The sequence below is a fragment of the Aquarana catesbeiana genome, linkage group LG03 (assembly GCF_042186555.1).
Source record: "Aquarana catesbeiana isolate 2022-GZ linkage group LG03, ASM4218655v1, whole genome shotgun sequence".
NCBI lineage: Eukaryota > Metazoa > Chordata > Amphibia > Anura > Ranidae > Aquarana > Aquarana catesbeiana.
This window is the reverse complement of record NC_133326.1, coordinates 133,847,766-133,862,806: the sequence shown is the minus strand read 5'-3', so window position 1 is coordinate 133,862,806 and position 15,041 is coordinate 133,847,766. Positions and strand designations below refer to the sequence as shown.

The following is a 15,041-nucleotide window of genomic DNA, read 5'->3' as shown; positions in this document are numbered from 1 at the left end:
CCTGGTTCAGCAATGGCTCCAGCAGTGTAAGGACAGAAGTGGCCATCCCATAGCCGCTGTACCTGGGGTTGAACTTCGTGCCTTTACCGGTGTAAATGCCCGAATTCCAGATGTACCCAGTGGATGACCCGCAGAGCATGTAGGATTTGATGCCAAACCGCGCTCTTTTGGATGCAATAAACTGTACCCAGTTTAGGCGTCCCTTGTAGGCTATCAAAACTTTCATCCACGCTGACATCCCTTTCTGGCACGTAGGTCCGCTGGAAATTGGTCACAATAATTTTGCATACCTCCCAGATTTTTTTTAGTTTTGGCAGTATGCGTGGCCTCAAATTCTTCATTGTTCGTGAAGTGGAAATACTTCATGATGAGGGAAAACTGGTATTGACATCACGGTGCCAAAAACGGAGTGGCCAGTAACTTATTGGTGGTCCAGTACCATTTCTGGAGTAGTTTCCCCACCACCCCCTGAAGAATGATGAGTCCCAGAAACTTCCAGATGTCCTCTTTGGCCACCAGTTCCCACTTTCTGCTTCTGGAAAACCTGGCATGCAGCGTAGCGGACTGCTGCTCTTGGTAGCGATTTGTCTCGCAATTTTTTCAATTACCTTCTCAGTGAGGAATAATTGCAGGTATGCCAGAGGGTTGTCACACTGAACATCTACCTTCATCCAAGGTGATCCAGTGAAGGGAATCTTGGGGGCGCTACCTGGTCCGTACCGCAGTCAATAGGGCACCAAGTGCACACATCGCTGAGGTCAGGTGCAGGATCACCATCGTTTTCACTTGCCAGATCAGTGTCAGACGACAACTCTCCCCACGACTCACTATCGCTCAGTTCTGCGAGCATCTCCATGTCGCTTTCGCTGTCACTCAACTGGTCCAAAAGTCCTTTTGTAGTAAAGTAGCGCTTTTTTGATGCCATGTTATAAATATTTTATGGGCACAAATGACAGTAAAATGGCAGGCAAGGGGCACTGTACAGTGACCAAGTGTCAGATCAGAGATGACAGTGTAATCCTCTCAGATTACAATGTATCACCTCTTGTGTGTCACTTTTGAATTACCCGCCCAGTTCCGCTCCCATGCACTGCTGCTGCTCGCAGGGAACGGAACCAGGAAGTCAGATGCCGGTCGTCGCTGGATCGCCAGGTTAAGGTAAGGGGACTCCGCTGACAGCTCTGCAATGTTACCCCGAGCGTGACTCGGGGTTACCGCTCCTGGCAGAGAAAATCAACCCCAAGTTACGCTCGGGAATACCGCCAGGGAGGTTAAGCTCCTGGCCTTTTTCTGACACTTGTTTACATGTAAAAATCTGTTTTGCTAGAAAATTAGAACCCCCACACTTTTTCAAAGCACTAGAGAATAAAATGATGGGTTTTGCAATTCTTTATGTCACACTGTATTTGCGCATACTGTCTTGGGGGCTTTGTGTAATTCTTCCAACTTAGATATATCTTAAAAGTGTTTACTTTTTGTTCCCCTTCTAATATTTGTATTAGAAGGCCTCTAGCATAAGCTTTTTGAGAACACCATAAGGTAGAGCATTGGACAGAATCATTTAATACAAAGAATTCAAGGCTTTTTTTCCCCCCATCACAGACCGATATGTCTCCTAAGAATAAATGTATTATTCCTCCAGAGATTGGTGCAATTTTGGTTTGTATTCATTTCAAGTGTAATTGGTGCGTGGTCAGACCACATTATGCTGTGAATGCTAGCATTCGTTATCTTTGGGAGGAGTTTGTCTGATGAAATCGTCTAATTTGGAATACGACTTATGAACGTTTGAAAAAAGGATCATCTTTTTCTGTAGTGTGTAAACACCTCCAGGGATCATACATATCTTCTGCCAAGAAGTTAAGTACACTTCTGGAAATCTTTCCTTGGATGTGTCCATAACCGGATCCATTGGTGCATTAAAGTCTCCACTAATGTGTCTGTATTTTCTGTGCTTTTTTGATCACATACCGGATAAACTGGTGAGGATTTTTGTTGGGGACATAAATGATGATTGTGTATATCATATTTTCTATTGCTGCTACCAGAATTATGTATCTTCCTTGGGTGTCTGTTTTGATATTTGTTGAAAGGAAACAGTCTTTGATAGCTGTAATCCACCTTTTTTTGATATTGCTAGAAACACATATTTGTGGGAATTTATGCTTAATTTTGGGTGGGTTGTTCTTAGCAAAGTGAGATTCCTGGATGCAGATGATATCGCTTCCAAATTTTATAGCATCCAACCACAGAGCTCTCCGTTTATATGGGCTATTTAGACCCTTCAGATTCATTGACATAAGTTTATGACTCATTTTAGATATGAAAATGAATGCTAAGGTTTAGTATTATATCTGTATGTGAGTTGATTGCAGTAGTAATGAACAATTAAGAGGACATGTAGTGGGGGCGTGTCTGGATGTGAACACAGGCAGCTGTGTTAGAGAGGAGCTCCGAGCATCTGTGACCTAATCCTGAGCCATCCTCATTTTTTATGTGATAAAAAAGCCCAAATACCTGCCTGAGGACATCTACACTCTGTCTGCTGCAGTCGGTGAGGATATTGCAGAGATCCGGCCCGTGATCAGCCGGGACACAACAAATCCTCCACACCCGCCGCCATCTTCCCGGGCCTCTGATCTGCTGGAAAAAAGCCATCCCTGGACTGATTGGCAAGGTAGGGGGCTCCTTTCACCCCTCAGCTAGCCCTACTGTGTGCCTGGTGGGGTCCGGTTGTCCGTGGGGCCGCTGATACCGCCCGGCGTGGTCGCGGCCTAATCCGGCCTAGTGCGGCCTAGTACAGCCTGCCGCCGACCGCACTTTCCTACGCCGCCGGTGGGGGAGCATCGCGGCCGGCCTAGCCTCAGCTCTGGAGTGCGGACGCTGACGGCCATCCTGTCAGCCCTGCACCTTACTGCTCCACACAGCAGTGAGTCAGCCGGGGTGAACGAACTGTGAGGGCAGGCTGAGGAGCCCTGGGGTCCAGCATCCTCCTCACCCTCCTATATCCATCCGGCTCCCCTGGGTCTCTCCTGCATGGTCCCCCTGGCTGGCCCTCCTCGCTAGAGAGCTACTGCCTGCAGGTCAGCGGAAGATTGCTGACGTTTATTGCCCACCTTTCCTTCATGGGCCCTAAGGGTCGGCCCAAAAATTCGTCCACGCCGGGCCGCCTGGCCCCTGCAACAGCTGCACAATCAGATCCTTCTCTTATAGGGAGAATACAGACCCTGTTGACAGAATTAGCCATGGAGCCTCCAGCTTCTCCGAGTGTGTCTCTCTCTGCCCCACCATCCCAGGACAGCACTGCAGTGATCCTGGCCGCCATTGAACAAAGTAAAACCTCCATGCTGGTGAGAATAGACCGCCTCGCTGAAGAATGCAATCTCATCAGAAATGACCTGGATAAGATCAGGGGTAGACTGACTGAATCAGAATCTAGAATCTCTGCTACTGAAGATCTTACAGCTACCCACAACACCACCATAGCGGAATTACAACGCACAGTACAACAGCTAGTCGCTAAATCCAACGATACAGAAAACAGAGCGAGACGCAACAATGTCCGAGTCTTGGGTCTCCCGGAGGGGGAGGAGGGTGACCGACCGGCGGAGTTTGCATAAGAATTCTTCAAAACACTGTTAGGTCTCACAGATACCTCCCCAACTTATGTCGAACGTGCCCACCGTGTACCCACGGGACGCAGTATTCCTGGTGCAAATCCCCGACCCTTCTTGGTCCGCTTCCTCAACTTCAGGGACCGCGACAGAATCCTTTCCGCAGCCCGCAAACAATCCTCGCTTCCATACGGTAACTCTTCAATTCTGCTGTTTCCGGATTTCTCGGCCGACCTGCAGCGCAAGAGGAAGTCCTTTAATGATGTCCGTAAGCGTCTACGGGAAAAGGACATAAAATACAGCATGCTGTATCCCAGCCGTCTCCGGGTCCCTCATAATGGCTCGGTCAGATTCTTCGACTCTCCGGCTGATGCTGACGACTGGCTGAACAACCTACGGTAAACGCATGATGTTTTTCCTCACTACAAGTCACTATCTGAAAGTTAGCACACAGTTTTCATCTCCCTTCTGGATCCATGCTCGGGGGGGTTGTTTTATCCAGCCGTTGGTTTCTGGTGTATAGCTACTTGGACATCATCATCAGATGTTGTTGCTAGATGACTCCTCTGCCCCTCATACAGAATTTAAATATCATCTTGGGTGGGAGAACATCCTATTCCCGGAAGCTGGTGTGTTTGACTTCCCACTGACTGCGATTGTTATTTTTTCTTATTTTCATAGACCCATTGATCACTAAAGAACCTTCTAGTCCTAAACTAGATGTACTTGTCCTATACATTCTTCTACTCCGGAGCTACCTTGAAAAAAGTAACTCACAGAAGTATCAAACCCCCAGTTACATATACTCCCCGCCAATTGAAGAGGCGTCGGCGACACTGAGTTGCCGTACTTTGGAACTTTTTTTTTTTCAGAAGTCTGAAGATCTAAACGTTTGTGTTCCGGTTTTGGGTATCAAACTGACCATAGTTACTGTTCTCTTTGTTCTATTTTCTCTTTTAGGGGTACTTCATAGGTTATGTTTTTTTTCTTTCTTTTTTGTACGCTCTATATCCACTGACGAATGCTTATATTTCAGGTGTTCTATTAACGCTCACTATGTCCAATGCAAAATTTGTTAGATTTTTGACATTTCCCTTAGTTCCATGGGGGTTGGCCCCCTCCATACATGGGTATCATTATGTTGTACCATAATCTGTCATTACATTTATGGAGTTAAAACTGGTATCATGGAATATACGGGGTCTCAATAACAAGGTAAAAAGGGCATTAATGTTTAAATATCTGAACAATCACAGACCTCATATCTTGTTCCTGCAGGAGACTCATCTTCTGGGGAACAAGATCCTGGCGCTACGCAGACCCTGGGTACGGCAAGCATTTCATGCGACGTACTCCAGTTATGCAAGGGGAGTGGCCATTTTATTGAACAAATCCCTTGCGTATAAGGTCATGCATCTACATACTGATCAGGAGGGCCGTTTCATAATCCTACTACTGGAGATTAGAGCAGTGGTCTACGCTTTCGTGAATATATATATACCCCCTCCCAACGGGTCCTCTACAAGCTATATGAGCTTTTAGCTACATTACAATTCTCCAGACTATACATAGCTGGGGACTTTAATTCAATTTTGGATCCGTCCCTGGACTCGTCCAATCCAAATAGAGTGTTTTCGCCAGACCTGCTTCAATGGGCACAAGCATTTAATTATACCGAGATCTGGAGATGGAAGCATCAAACCACTAGGGCTTACTCCTTTCACTCCACTACTTATAAATCAGGTTCTAGGATCGATGTGGTATTTGGCAACACCTGTGCCCTGGCAGCGGTGAGGGGGGTCTCGTACTTACCTGCAGGCCTCTCTGATCATGCACCCCTGGAGGTCACCTTGGAGTTGTCGAACATCAGGAGTCGAGACTGTTGGCGTTTAGCACCCAAGTGGTTGCAGGACTTGAGGGTGGGGGAGGAGGTCTCTCCCAGATTACAACAATACTGGGAGATCAATGAGGATTCAACCTCAGCGCAAGTAGTCTGGGACGCCTTTAAGGCCAACACCAGAGGAGAATACATTTCAGCAATTAAAGCAGTCCGTGTTGAGATGTCTAGTCAGGTCCAGGCACTTGAGGAAGAGGCGGCTAGGGCAGCGGAGGCTTTTTCTGGCTCCCTGACTCTGGATCACTTTAACCAACTAGCTGATGCGAAAAGAGCATTGTCTCTACATCTTACCTCGGCCACACATTTAGATTTAAATTCCTTGGCAGGGAAGATCTTTGAATCCGGAGACAAAAATAGTAAACTCCTAGCGAATTTAGTTGTGGACTCTAAATTGCAGACGGTGGTGTCAGAAATCTGTGGTTTAGATGGTCAGATGATCTCTACCCCTGAATTCTAGATGAATTCAAATCCTTCTATGAAAACTTATACAAGGCGGTCCCTGGCTGGCCTGAAGATCGACGTAGGGAATTTTTACATTCCCTGCATCTACCCACTCTTTCACAGGAGGATCTTGAATTCTTAGACAAAGATTTTACCACTGAGAAGATAGAGGAGGCTATTTGCTCATTTCCTAGTGGTAAAACACCGGGACCTGATGGCCTACCTGGTGAATGGTATAGAATGTATGCATCATTAATCGCACCAAAATTGTTAAAAGTCTTCTCTGAAAGTAAAAAACAAATGTCCTTACCCCTTTCAATGTATCAGGCACACATAGTCCTCATCCCTAAGCCCGGCAAAGACGTGTCCCTGTGTGCTTCTTATAGGCCTATCTCCCTGCTAAACTATGACCTCAAGATCTTGACAAAAATATTAGCGACCAGACTGCGGACGATTTTACCACCCCTGATTAATATAGACCAAACTGGTTTCATGCCAGGGAAATCAACAGATATAAATTTACGCAGAGTGTTTACCCATCTTCAGCTACCTCCCACTGAGTCCTCGAGGGTAATGGTGACACTAGACATTGAAAAGGCTTTTGATTTGGTGGCATGGCCTTTTATGTCCTCGGTCGTAGAGGTTATGGGTTTTGGAGAAGTATTCCGCAGATGGATTGATATTTTATATAAGGAACTGACGGCGCAGATCAAGCTTGGTGGTGCCCTGTCGGCGCCTCTGTTGGAAGAGGTACAAGGCAAGGTTGTCCACTGTCACCGGCCCTTTTTGCTTTGGTGATTGAGCCACTTGCCTCGGCCCTCAGACAGGCAGACGGGGTTAGGGGCATACAGGTGGGATCCATACACGAAAAAGTTGCTCTGTACGCGGATGATCTTATCCTTTTCTTGGGTGACCCTGCCCAGTCTCTTCGAGAGATGTTGTCCATTCTTTCTAACTTCACTAGTTGTTCGGGACTCAGTCAATTGGGATAAATCCCAAATTTTGCCCATAGATAAGACCGCAAAGGAAGTAGCGGATCCCAACTTACCCTTACTATGGACAGACATAATTAAATATCTAGGTATCCACATCTACCTCTGACTATCATACCCTTAACTTGGAACCCCTGATACAAAGGATGAGAATAAGACTGAAGGCGTGGGCACATCTCCCCCTCTCTTTAATCGGGAGGATCAATTTATTTAAGATGAAGCTTCTACCTGCCTTTCTCTATGCTCTCAGATATGCACCTGTCTGGATCCCAAAAAAAGGTTTTTTGCCTAATAAACACCATTTTATTATCTTTTCTCTGGGGATCCGGTCAGCCGAGATTTAAGCTGACAGTGCTGCAGAGACCGTGGGGAGAGGGAGGCTTGGCTTGCCCTGACCTTCACTCCTACTTCGTGGCAGCTATGTTATCCCATGCCCACAACTGGCTGGTCTCTGATGAGTCCAACGCAGCAGTGGTCCTGGAAGCAGCATGTGTGGGGTCTTATGAGGCGCTACGGAACCTACTTTACCGGGGCCCTAAAGCTCCCTTTCCTCTTACAGTGGCAATGAGGGCAGTCATACGGGCATGGTCAGTGGCAAATTCACTAGGCCCTATACCTTCCGGGCACATTTCCCCCTATAGCCCTCTTTGGTTTAACCCGAAATTGCCAGAATTCGGATCCATTCCCGATCCTGGGGTATGGGCATGCAAGGGCATCAAATATATAAATGAAATTTGTCTTGAGGGCAGAATACAAACTTTTGACAGGTTGAAGCAACAGTATAATTTACCTAACTCACACCTGTTTAGATTCCTGCAGCTTAGGCATGCCTTCAACACCCAGGTGGCCTTTTACACCTCGAATCTGGAGACTCTGCTCAGAGATGAAGCTCTATCTAAGCCCTTATCTACCATATATAAAGCACTACTCCCCAACGTCCACGCGGGGCTGGAAAACCTTCGGGCACAGTGGGAGGTAGATTTTCCTACACTAGACACAGAAGATTGGGAAGAAATATGGGAATACCCTTTTTCACAATTAGTATCAGCTAGAGATAAACTAGTGCAATTTAAAATAGTACATAAGGTATATTACACACCTGTGCGCTTACATAGAATCTATCCATCTATCTCTGCCTCTTGCTGGAGATGCAACTCAGCATCAGCGGATTTCACTCATTTTTTGGAACTGTCCTCATTGAATTTTTTTGGGTTGAGGTAACCAAATTTATTTTGACCGTCACCACCGTCCCTGTGCCATTGTCTATAGAGGTATGTCTGCTGGGACTGGTTGAACCACTGGCCCCACGCCGGCACTCAGAACCCTGCTAGGATTACTACTTTACTACGCCCGTAAATCTATAGTACTTAGATGGAAGGCCTCATCTGCACCTTCATTAAATTTCTGGAAGAAGTTAGTGAATGCGGCTCTACCCTGGCTGTGGCAAAAAATTCCACAAAATATGGGGATATTTGGACGGAATCCCTGTCCACTAATGCAGATTCAATTGATGACTAGTTCACTCTATTAGCACCGGGAATGGCACAAGTGACATTCCTGATCTCATGAACGTCACTAGGCTGCTCAATCAATAGTTGATGGGGAGGGGGAGAATAGGAATATGTTACTGTAACGTACATCTCATTTCATGAATGACTAAAGTGGGCACTACAGGATATACATGGCATTAGAGGACTACTTTGAATATTCTGTGCAGGTGGTTGAGCGTACAGTGGTTTAGTTAGATATATATATTTCTATATATGTATGTTTTTTTTTATTTTTGTTTTTTTTTGTTTTGTATTAGTATGTAGTTCTTATGACCGAGCCTGGGTATGCCCAATAGGCTGTTTTGTTGTTATATTTACCTTGAAATTACAATAAAAATAACTTTAAAAAAAAAAAAAGGACGTGTAGTTATATTTTCCTTCCAGTAAGTGGAGGTGTTCTGAGTATGGTTTATGGGTAATAGAGAAACAGGGAAAGTCATTTAACATACATAAGAAAAACATGAAAAGACAAGGAGTTGTAGTGCAACTCCAGTGTACAGTAACATGTACTTCTAGTCAGGGGGTATAGGGAATAACACGAAATTTACCGAGATCCGGGTTCCCTGAGCTTCAACTAACCCTGAGGTATTAACATAGAAGGGGCTTGTAATGGGCCCATTTTGTAGAAAGGGAGTGAACCTTATATTTTGCAGAATATATTATACTGATGGCTTCACATTTTCGGGTATACCTCTGAATTTCACATATTCCTTCTGTTTCGGTCTTTGATACCACCCATTTTAATTGAGTTGTTTCACTTCCTCCTCCAGGACAAAGTGCGAATTAACCAGTTATGCGCAGTTGTGAAGTCGCACATTTTATTCTCTACTTTCTCCTATTGCATCAATCTCCATTTTAGATTTCTGCATATAGTTTATCATATTGTGCTGCTGTGCACCTCTTAGTGACATCAGGTCTTTGATTTTTGTATCGAGTATAGGTTGTCCTGCTGTTGGTATTGCATTTAATTTTTCATCATATGGTTTATTTTCAAATGTACAGTTATGCTCAAGATTGGCTGTGTTAGCATTACCTTCATTAGAAGAAATCTTTTTGTTTCACTAGGCTCATGTCATCCTGGCATTCACTGCTGATTTGGTTCTGTGTAGCAGTGTGAGTTTCCTCTCCATGCTGTGAACGAGCAGCATGCCATTCTGTGCTACAGTGAGGGGAGGAGCTAGCACCATCTTTATCTGTGTCCCGGCTGGGCTGCAGAAGGCACAGTTTGCATGGCCCCTCTCCGAGTTTACGTTTTGCCGACATCCTCCTGTCATTCCCGCTGCTCTCCGGTGCAGGTTAGTGGTTCTCAGGGCTCTCGTCGCTTTCTTTGTAGCTCAGGGAAGTCTGATTGCGGAGCTCCCTTACAGTGCGGCCATACACTTCCGCGGCTGACTAGTAAATATTTTTTATTTGGGATCAGTACACAGACGTAACAAGCACACTTTAGTACTCTCAGAAAATTTACTTGGTCTTTAGTATTGCTGTCCCTGCATATGGCAGCTGTATTAAATGCCTGACAGTAGTTTTAAAAGTTTCCCACTCTAAAAACTAGAACATTTTAGAGAGTTTTAGCTGCCAAATCTAAGCCTGTTGAAGCAGACCATGCCATCGCTTCTACAGTATACACTGAGAAAGGCAGGCCAGGCAAGTAAATATAAGGTTACATTAAAATGTATTTTACATAATGATTAGCAAATTCATTTTTACACACCTTTGCCCAAATATACCATTCCGTACTCTCTTCCTTGCGGGGTCTTGTATTCTACAACAAAGCAGACCTCTTTTCCAATCAACTTTTTCCTTAGGAACTCTCGAGCTGGAAAGGCCCAAGGCTGGAATAGAATAGTAAATCTTAGTTTAGATCAGACCATGAATGATAGTTGCAGAGCCTACATATTGAAAAATAAGAGTTTCTTGCCTAAATAGATATGATCTACAGATAGCTGAAATTTCTGAGAACAGGCTAGGAAGGAGTATGTATCTAAAAGGCAATTTTTGTATCTCCACTGAGGAAATTCTGGTGAGGGAACTACATCACCACTTGAACAAGAGAAGCAACATTTTAATAGGGTAGACCATTATGGTGACAACTATTATGCCGAAAACTAGAAAATTTGTATTTCCCATCACTTCCCTTGGTGGCAGCAACAAGACAGGAAAAACCTTAATTCCCAAGTATAAAAATAGAGTTTTGGCTTCAGATACTTATTACAAAATTTAAAGGTTAGAACAGATTAAACTCAAGGTGAAGCAGCCTACCAATTTCACCCTCAACTTCTTGTACAGAGATCACATTTGCTAAAAACCTCACCCACAGAAAAATTTATGGACAGGCAGCCATCTCTCAAAAGCAGTTTAAAAAGAAAATTACTAGAAGTTAGAAACTTAAAAGCATATCCACTATGGAAATTGAACGCCTGCTTTACTTTTAATACCCATCTTCCAAATGAAAAAATATGCAGCAAAAAATAAAAGCCTTGACCTTTTCTGGGAGGCTGGGGCATGTCAGGAATCAAAAGGGTGATTAAAGGGATTAAAGGGCGATTAAAATGGATGGAAAAATACAACTTTAGGAGGGCATTCTCAGAATTGTGAGCCCACAGATTTTCTGGGATGCAGCAATGACTTCACCCACATTCCCAAAAAAACAAAAAAATCGGAGGCCTGAGATGAGGTTAGTAATACTTTCAATTTAATTTTGGGGGTGGGGGCAAACAGTAAAGCGGACTTCCCCTTTTCATGGAAGGTCTGATTTAAAGTTGAACTTAAAATTGAAGCAAATATCCAAGAGACATTGTTCAACACTTTAATCTTGGTATGCTTTGTGTTTTTTCCAGAACTAAAGTAATCCAGTTGAATTTTCCTTTCTGCAGGAGCTTCCTTAAGATGACCAGTCACTGCTGCTCTTTGTCCAGGGTGACCATCTTATCAGATTTTTTTATCCTGCCCTTCCTGTAGTTTTCTGTCTAATGCATGAACCTGCATTGATGAGAAAAGGCATCATTGACTATAATGTAATCTCCCTTGTTATGCAATTTTGTGCAACTCAAGTTGCATCAGAAATTTCACTATTGTGAACCAGGCCTTACTCTCTCTCATACATTTGCATAGCAGTATAGGCTAGTTCCTCAAGCTGCCAGTAGATGGCATTAACATTCTACTAACCTCAGCACTCTCAAAAGCCCACTAGATAGAAAAGGTGCATTTATAAAAACACATACCGGTACTCAAGTAAGTCAGGAAATCTGACACATTTACAGTTTCAGTACAACAAAATTAAACACTGACTCGCATCACTGAGTGGCGATCAACAAAAAAAATTAGGCAACCACGATGTTAGCACAAATTTATACAGGATTTACACAACACCAAAAGCTTGCATAGTGCTTTACATTATAAAGGGAGAGAACATAATACAATTCAAAACGTGAGGGATAGGAGTGCCCTGCTTCTAAGAGCTTACAATCTAATGGGGAGTGGCAAGTGATACAAAAGATAACCCTGAGGGATAATCCAATGAGCGAAATTAAAAGTTCAGTTACATGAAGGCGGGATAGGCTTTCCTGAAAATACGTTTTCAGGAATTGTCCAAAAATGATAATCTGACCGATTGAAGTAGAGAGTTAGAGGATGGGAGAGGTTCTGGAGAAATCCTGTGGATAAGCATGGGAGGAAGATATAAGGGAGCCAGAGAGCATATGGTCTTGGGGGGAACAGAATGGTTTGGGCAACATATTAAGACGAGATTGAATCGGAAGCTAGTGGAGGGATAGGCAGAGGTGTGGCAGATGCTTAGTGGTTGGTAAGGAAGAGTCTGGCAGCAGCATTCATGATAGACTGAAGAGGGGATAGCCTTTGCAGAGGTAAGCCTATGAGGACGGAGTTGCAACAGTCCAGGTAAGATAAGGGATTGAATGAGTTGCCTGGTGGTATCATTGGTTAAAAATGATGCATTTTGGAGAGGTTACAGAGGTGAAGTTTACAAAATCTGGACATTGATTGGATTTGGGGCTAAAAGGACAGGTCAGGGTCCATGACTACAGCCAATAAGTAAAGGCAGGAGGGGGGAAGGACCGAGTTGTATGGATCCTGATAGAAAAGTCAGAAGAGAAACATGTGCTAGGGGGGTGGGGTGGTGGGAGGTTTATAGGTACTGTAATTATACAGAGCCTGTGAGACATTTACATGACAGTTTTAGGTGAGAATGCAGAATCCACAAACACTAGCATTCAAATCATTTGAAAATACTTCATCACATCTTTGCACTAGATTTTTCAAGTATGTTCAGGATAAAATTATGCACACAACCAATAGTAAGGCAAACAGTTCGGGCCGAGCAAAAGTTTGGCCTCTGTTCGCACAACACCCAAATTTGCGGGATGTTCACCCGCCAGGCACCCCGCAATGCATTGCACGCTTTACAGTGCATTCTAGGGCCCTTTGTAGATAAAGCAATGCACCTGACCACTTGTCAGGTGCAAGGCTTTGCCAATTAGGGCACAGAGCACTGTCAGAGACTTGATTGGACAAGGTGATCATTACTGTGTCCAATCACAGCTCAGTGCTCATAGTCCCACAACACACTATTAAAAAGGTTCCTTCCCACAGGAGGCTTTTGCAGTGTGTTGGAGTGTAGATAGAGCAGGGCTCAGTGTGAGTGTGGTGTGAGTGTGGTGTGAGTGTGGTGTGAGTGTGGTGTGAGTGTGGTGTGAGTGTGGTGTGAGTGTGGTGTGAGTGTGGTGTGAGTGTGGTGTGAGTGTGGTGTGAGTGTGGTGTGAGTGTGGTGTGAGTGTGGTGTGAGTGTGGTGTGAGTGTGGTGTGAGTGTGGTGTGAGTGTGGTGTGAGTGTGGTGTGAGTGTGGTGTGAGTGTGGTGTGAGTGTGGTGTGAGTGTGGTGTGAGTGTGGTGTGAGTGTGGTGTGAGTGTGGTGTGAGTGTGGTGTGAGTGTGGTGTGAGTGTGGTGTGAGTGTGGTGTGAGTGTGGTGTGAGTGTGGTGTGAGTGTGGTGTGAGTGTGGTGTGAGTGTGGTGTGAGTGTGGTGTGAGTGTGGTGTGAGTGTGAGACCACGCATTCCAGAACATTTAGCGCTGTATCCTTTTTTGGCTGTTGCATGGTTTTTTTTACCCCCATCTTTTGTCAGACTCGGTTTGACTGCAACACTGGTGTTCCCACTTTCATAATTTTTACATTTCTGCCTCCACTGACAGGAATGATGGTATAGCAAAGGGTGTCACAGGTCATTGCAACACTTCTGCCAGCAGCTCACCACCAGCTGTAGAGTATAGGCAAATTTCTCTGCCCTAGCAAAAAAAAAAAAAATTAAAGTTACATACTGGTAACGTCTTTTCCAGTAGTCTTTCAGGACAGCCACAATGAGAGATAGTCTCCTCTTCCTCTAGGAAACACTGCGCCAGCCCATAAATTCTTACTTCCCCCTGCCGGACCTCAGTTTATTCCAAGATCACCTCCGGCCAGCTGGGGAGACACAAGAACACATTAACATACTATCCCATATCATTATCATGCTGGGTTCTGGTCTTTTATAAAACACCCCAAACTTTCGGGTGGGTAACTAGGGCTGTCCTGAAAAGACTACTGGAAAAGACGTTACCGGTACATAACTTTAATTTTCCCCCTTTGTCTTTCAGGACAACCACCATGAGAGGATGAACAAGCCCTTACCAGTTAGGGTGGGACTACAGCTTGCCACACCTTTCGCCCAAAGGCTTGCTCACTAGCAGACACCAGGTCCACTCTGTAGTGCTTTACGAAAGTGGAATAGCTGGACCATGTTGCTGCCCTGCATATTTGCTCTGGCATTGCTCCAGCCTTTTCTGCCTGAGAAGCTGCCATAGCTCTGGTAGAGTGTGCCCTTATACCCATTGGGATTTCTTTCCCTGCTAATGTATAGGCCTGACCAATGGTTGCTCTGAGCCATCTGGCAATAGTGCGTCGAGACGCTTTGTATCCCTTTCGGGCCCCAGAAAATAAAACAAAGAGTCTGACTTTAATGTCTTGGTCAGATCTAGGTACTGAAGGATGCATCTCCTTACGTCCAAAGAATGAAATTTTAATTCCCTTTCCCCTGAGGGGTTGGGACAAAATGAGGGTAAAACTACCTCCTGACTTCTGTAGAAACCAGAAGCCACCTTAGGCAAAAATGCCGGATCAGTCTTGAAAACGATCCGATCTGGGAAAATAAAGCAAAAAGGAGATCTGACTGATAAGGCCTCAATCTCACTGACTCTCCTGGCAGTTGTCACTGCTACTAAAAAAAACAGTTTTTAACATAAGGTCCTTTAGTAGACACCCTTCTAAAGGTTCAAAGGGGGTTCCCGTCAGGCTCTGAAAGACTAAAGATAGGTCCCACTTGGGAAAAGGAGGGCCTTGAACCGGTCTCTGTCTAGACAGCCTTAAAGAATCCGACCACCCACGGGTTGGTGGCCAGATGCTTTTCTAAATAAGCACTGAGTGCTGACACCTGACCTTTAAGGGTACTTCTGGATAGACCCTTGTCTGCCCCACACTGAAGAAATTCCAATACAGCTG

General features: G+C 44.8%; 1 protein-coding gene across 1 annotated transcript in view; it reads right to left on the bottom strand.

Moving 5' to 3' along the window:
• Positions 1-15,041, bottom strand: part of SND1 (staphylococcal nuclease and tudor domain containing 1) — a 957,459-nt gene that overhangs the window by 917,122 nt on the left and 25,296 nt on the right. Inside the window, exon 3 of the mRNA XM_073619298.1 lies at positions 10,206-10,326. Within this exon, the coding sequence (XP_073475399.1) occupies positions 10,206-10,326 (121 nt within the window). The remainder of the gene's footprint in view (positions 1-10,205; positions 10,327-15,041) is intronic.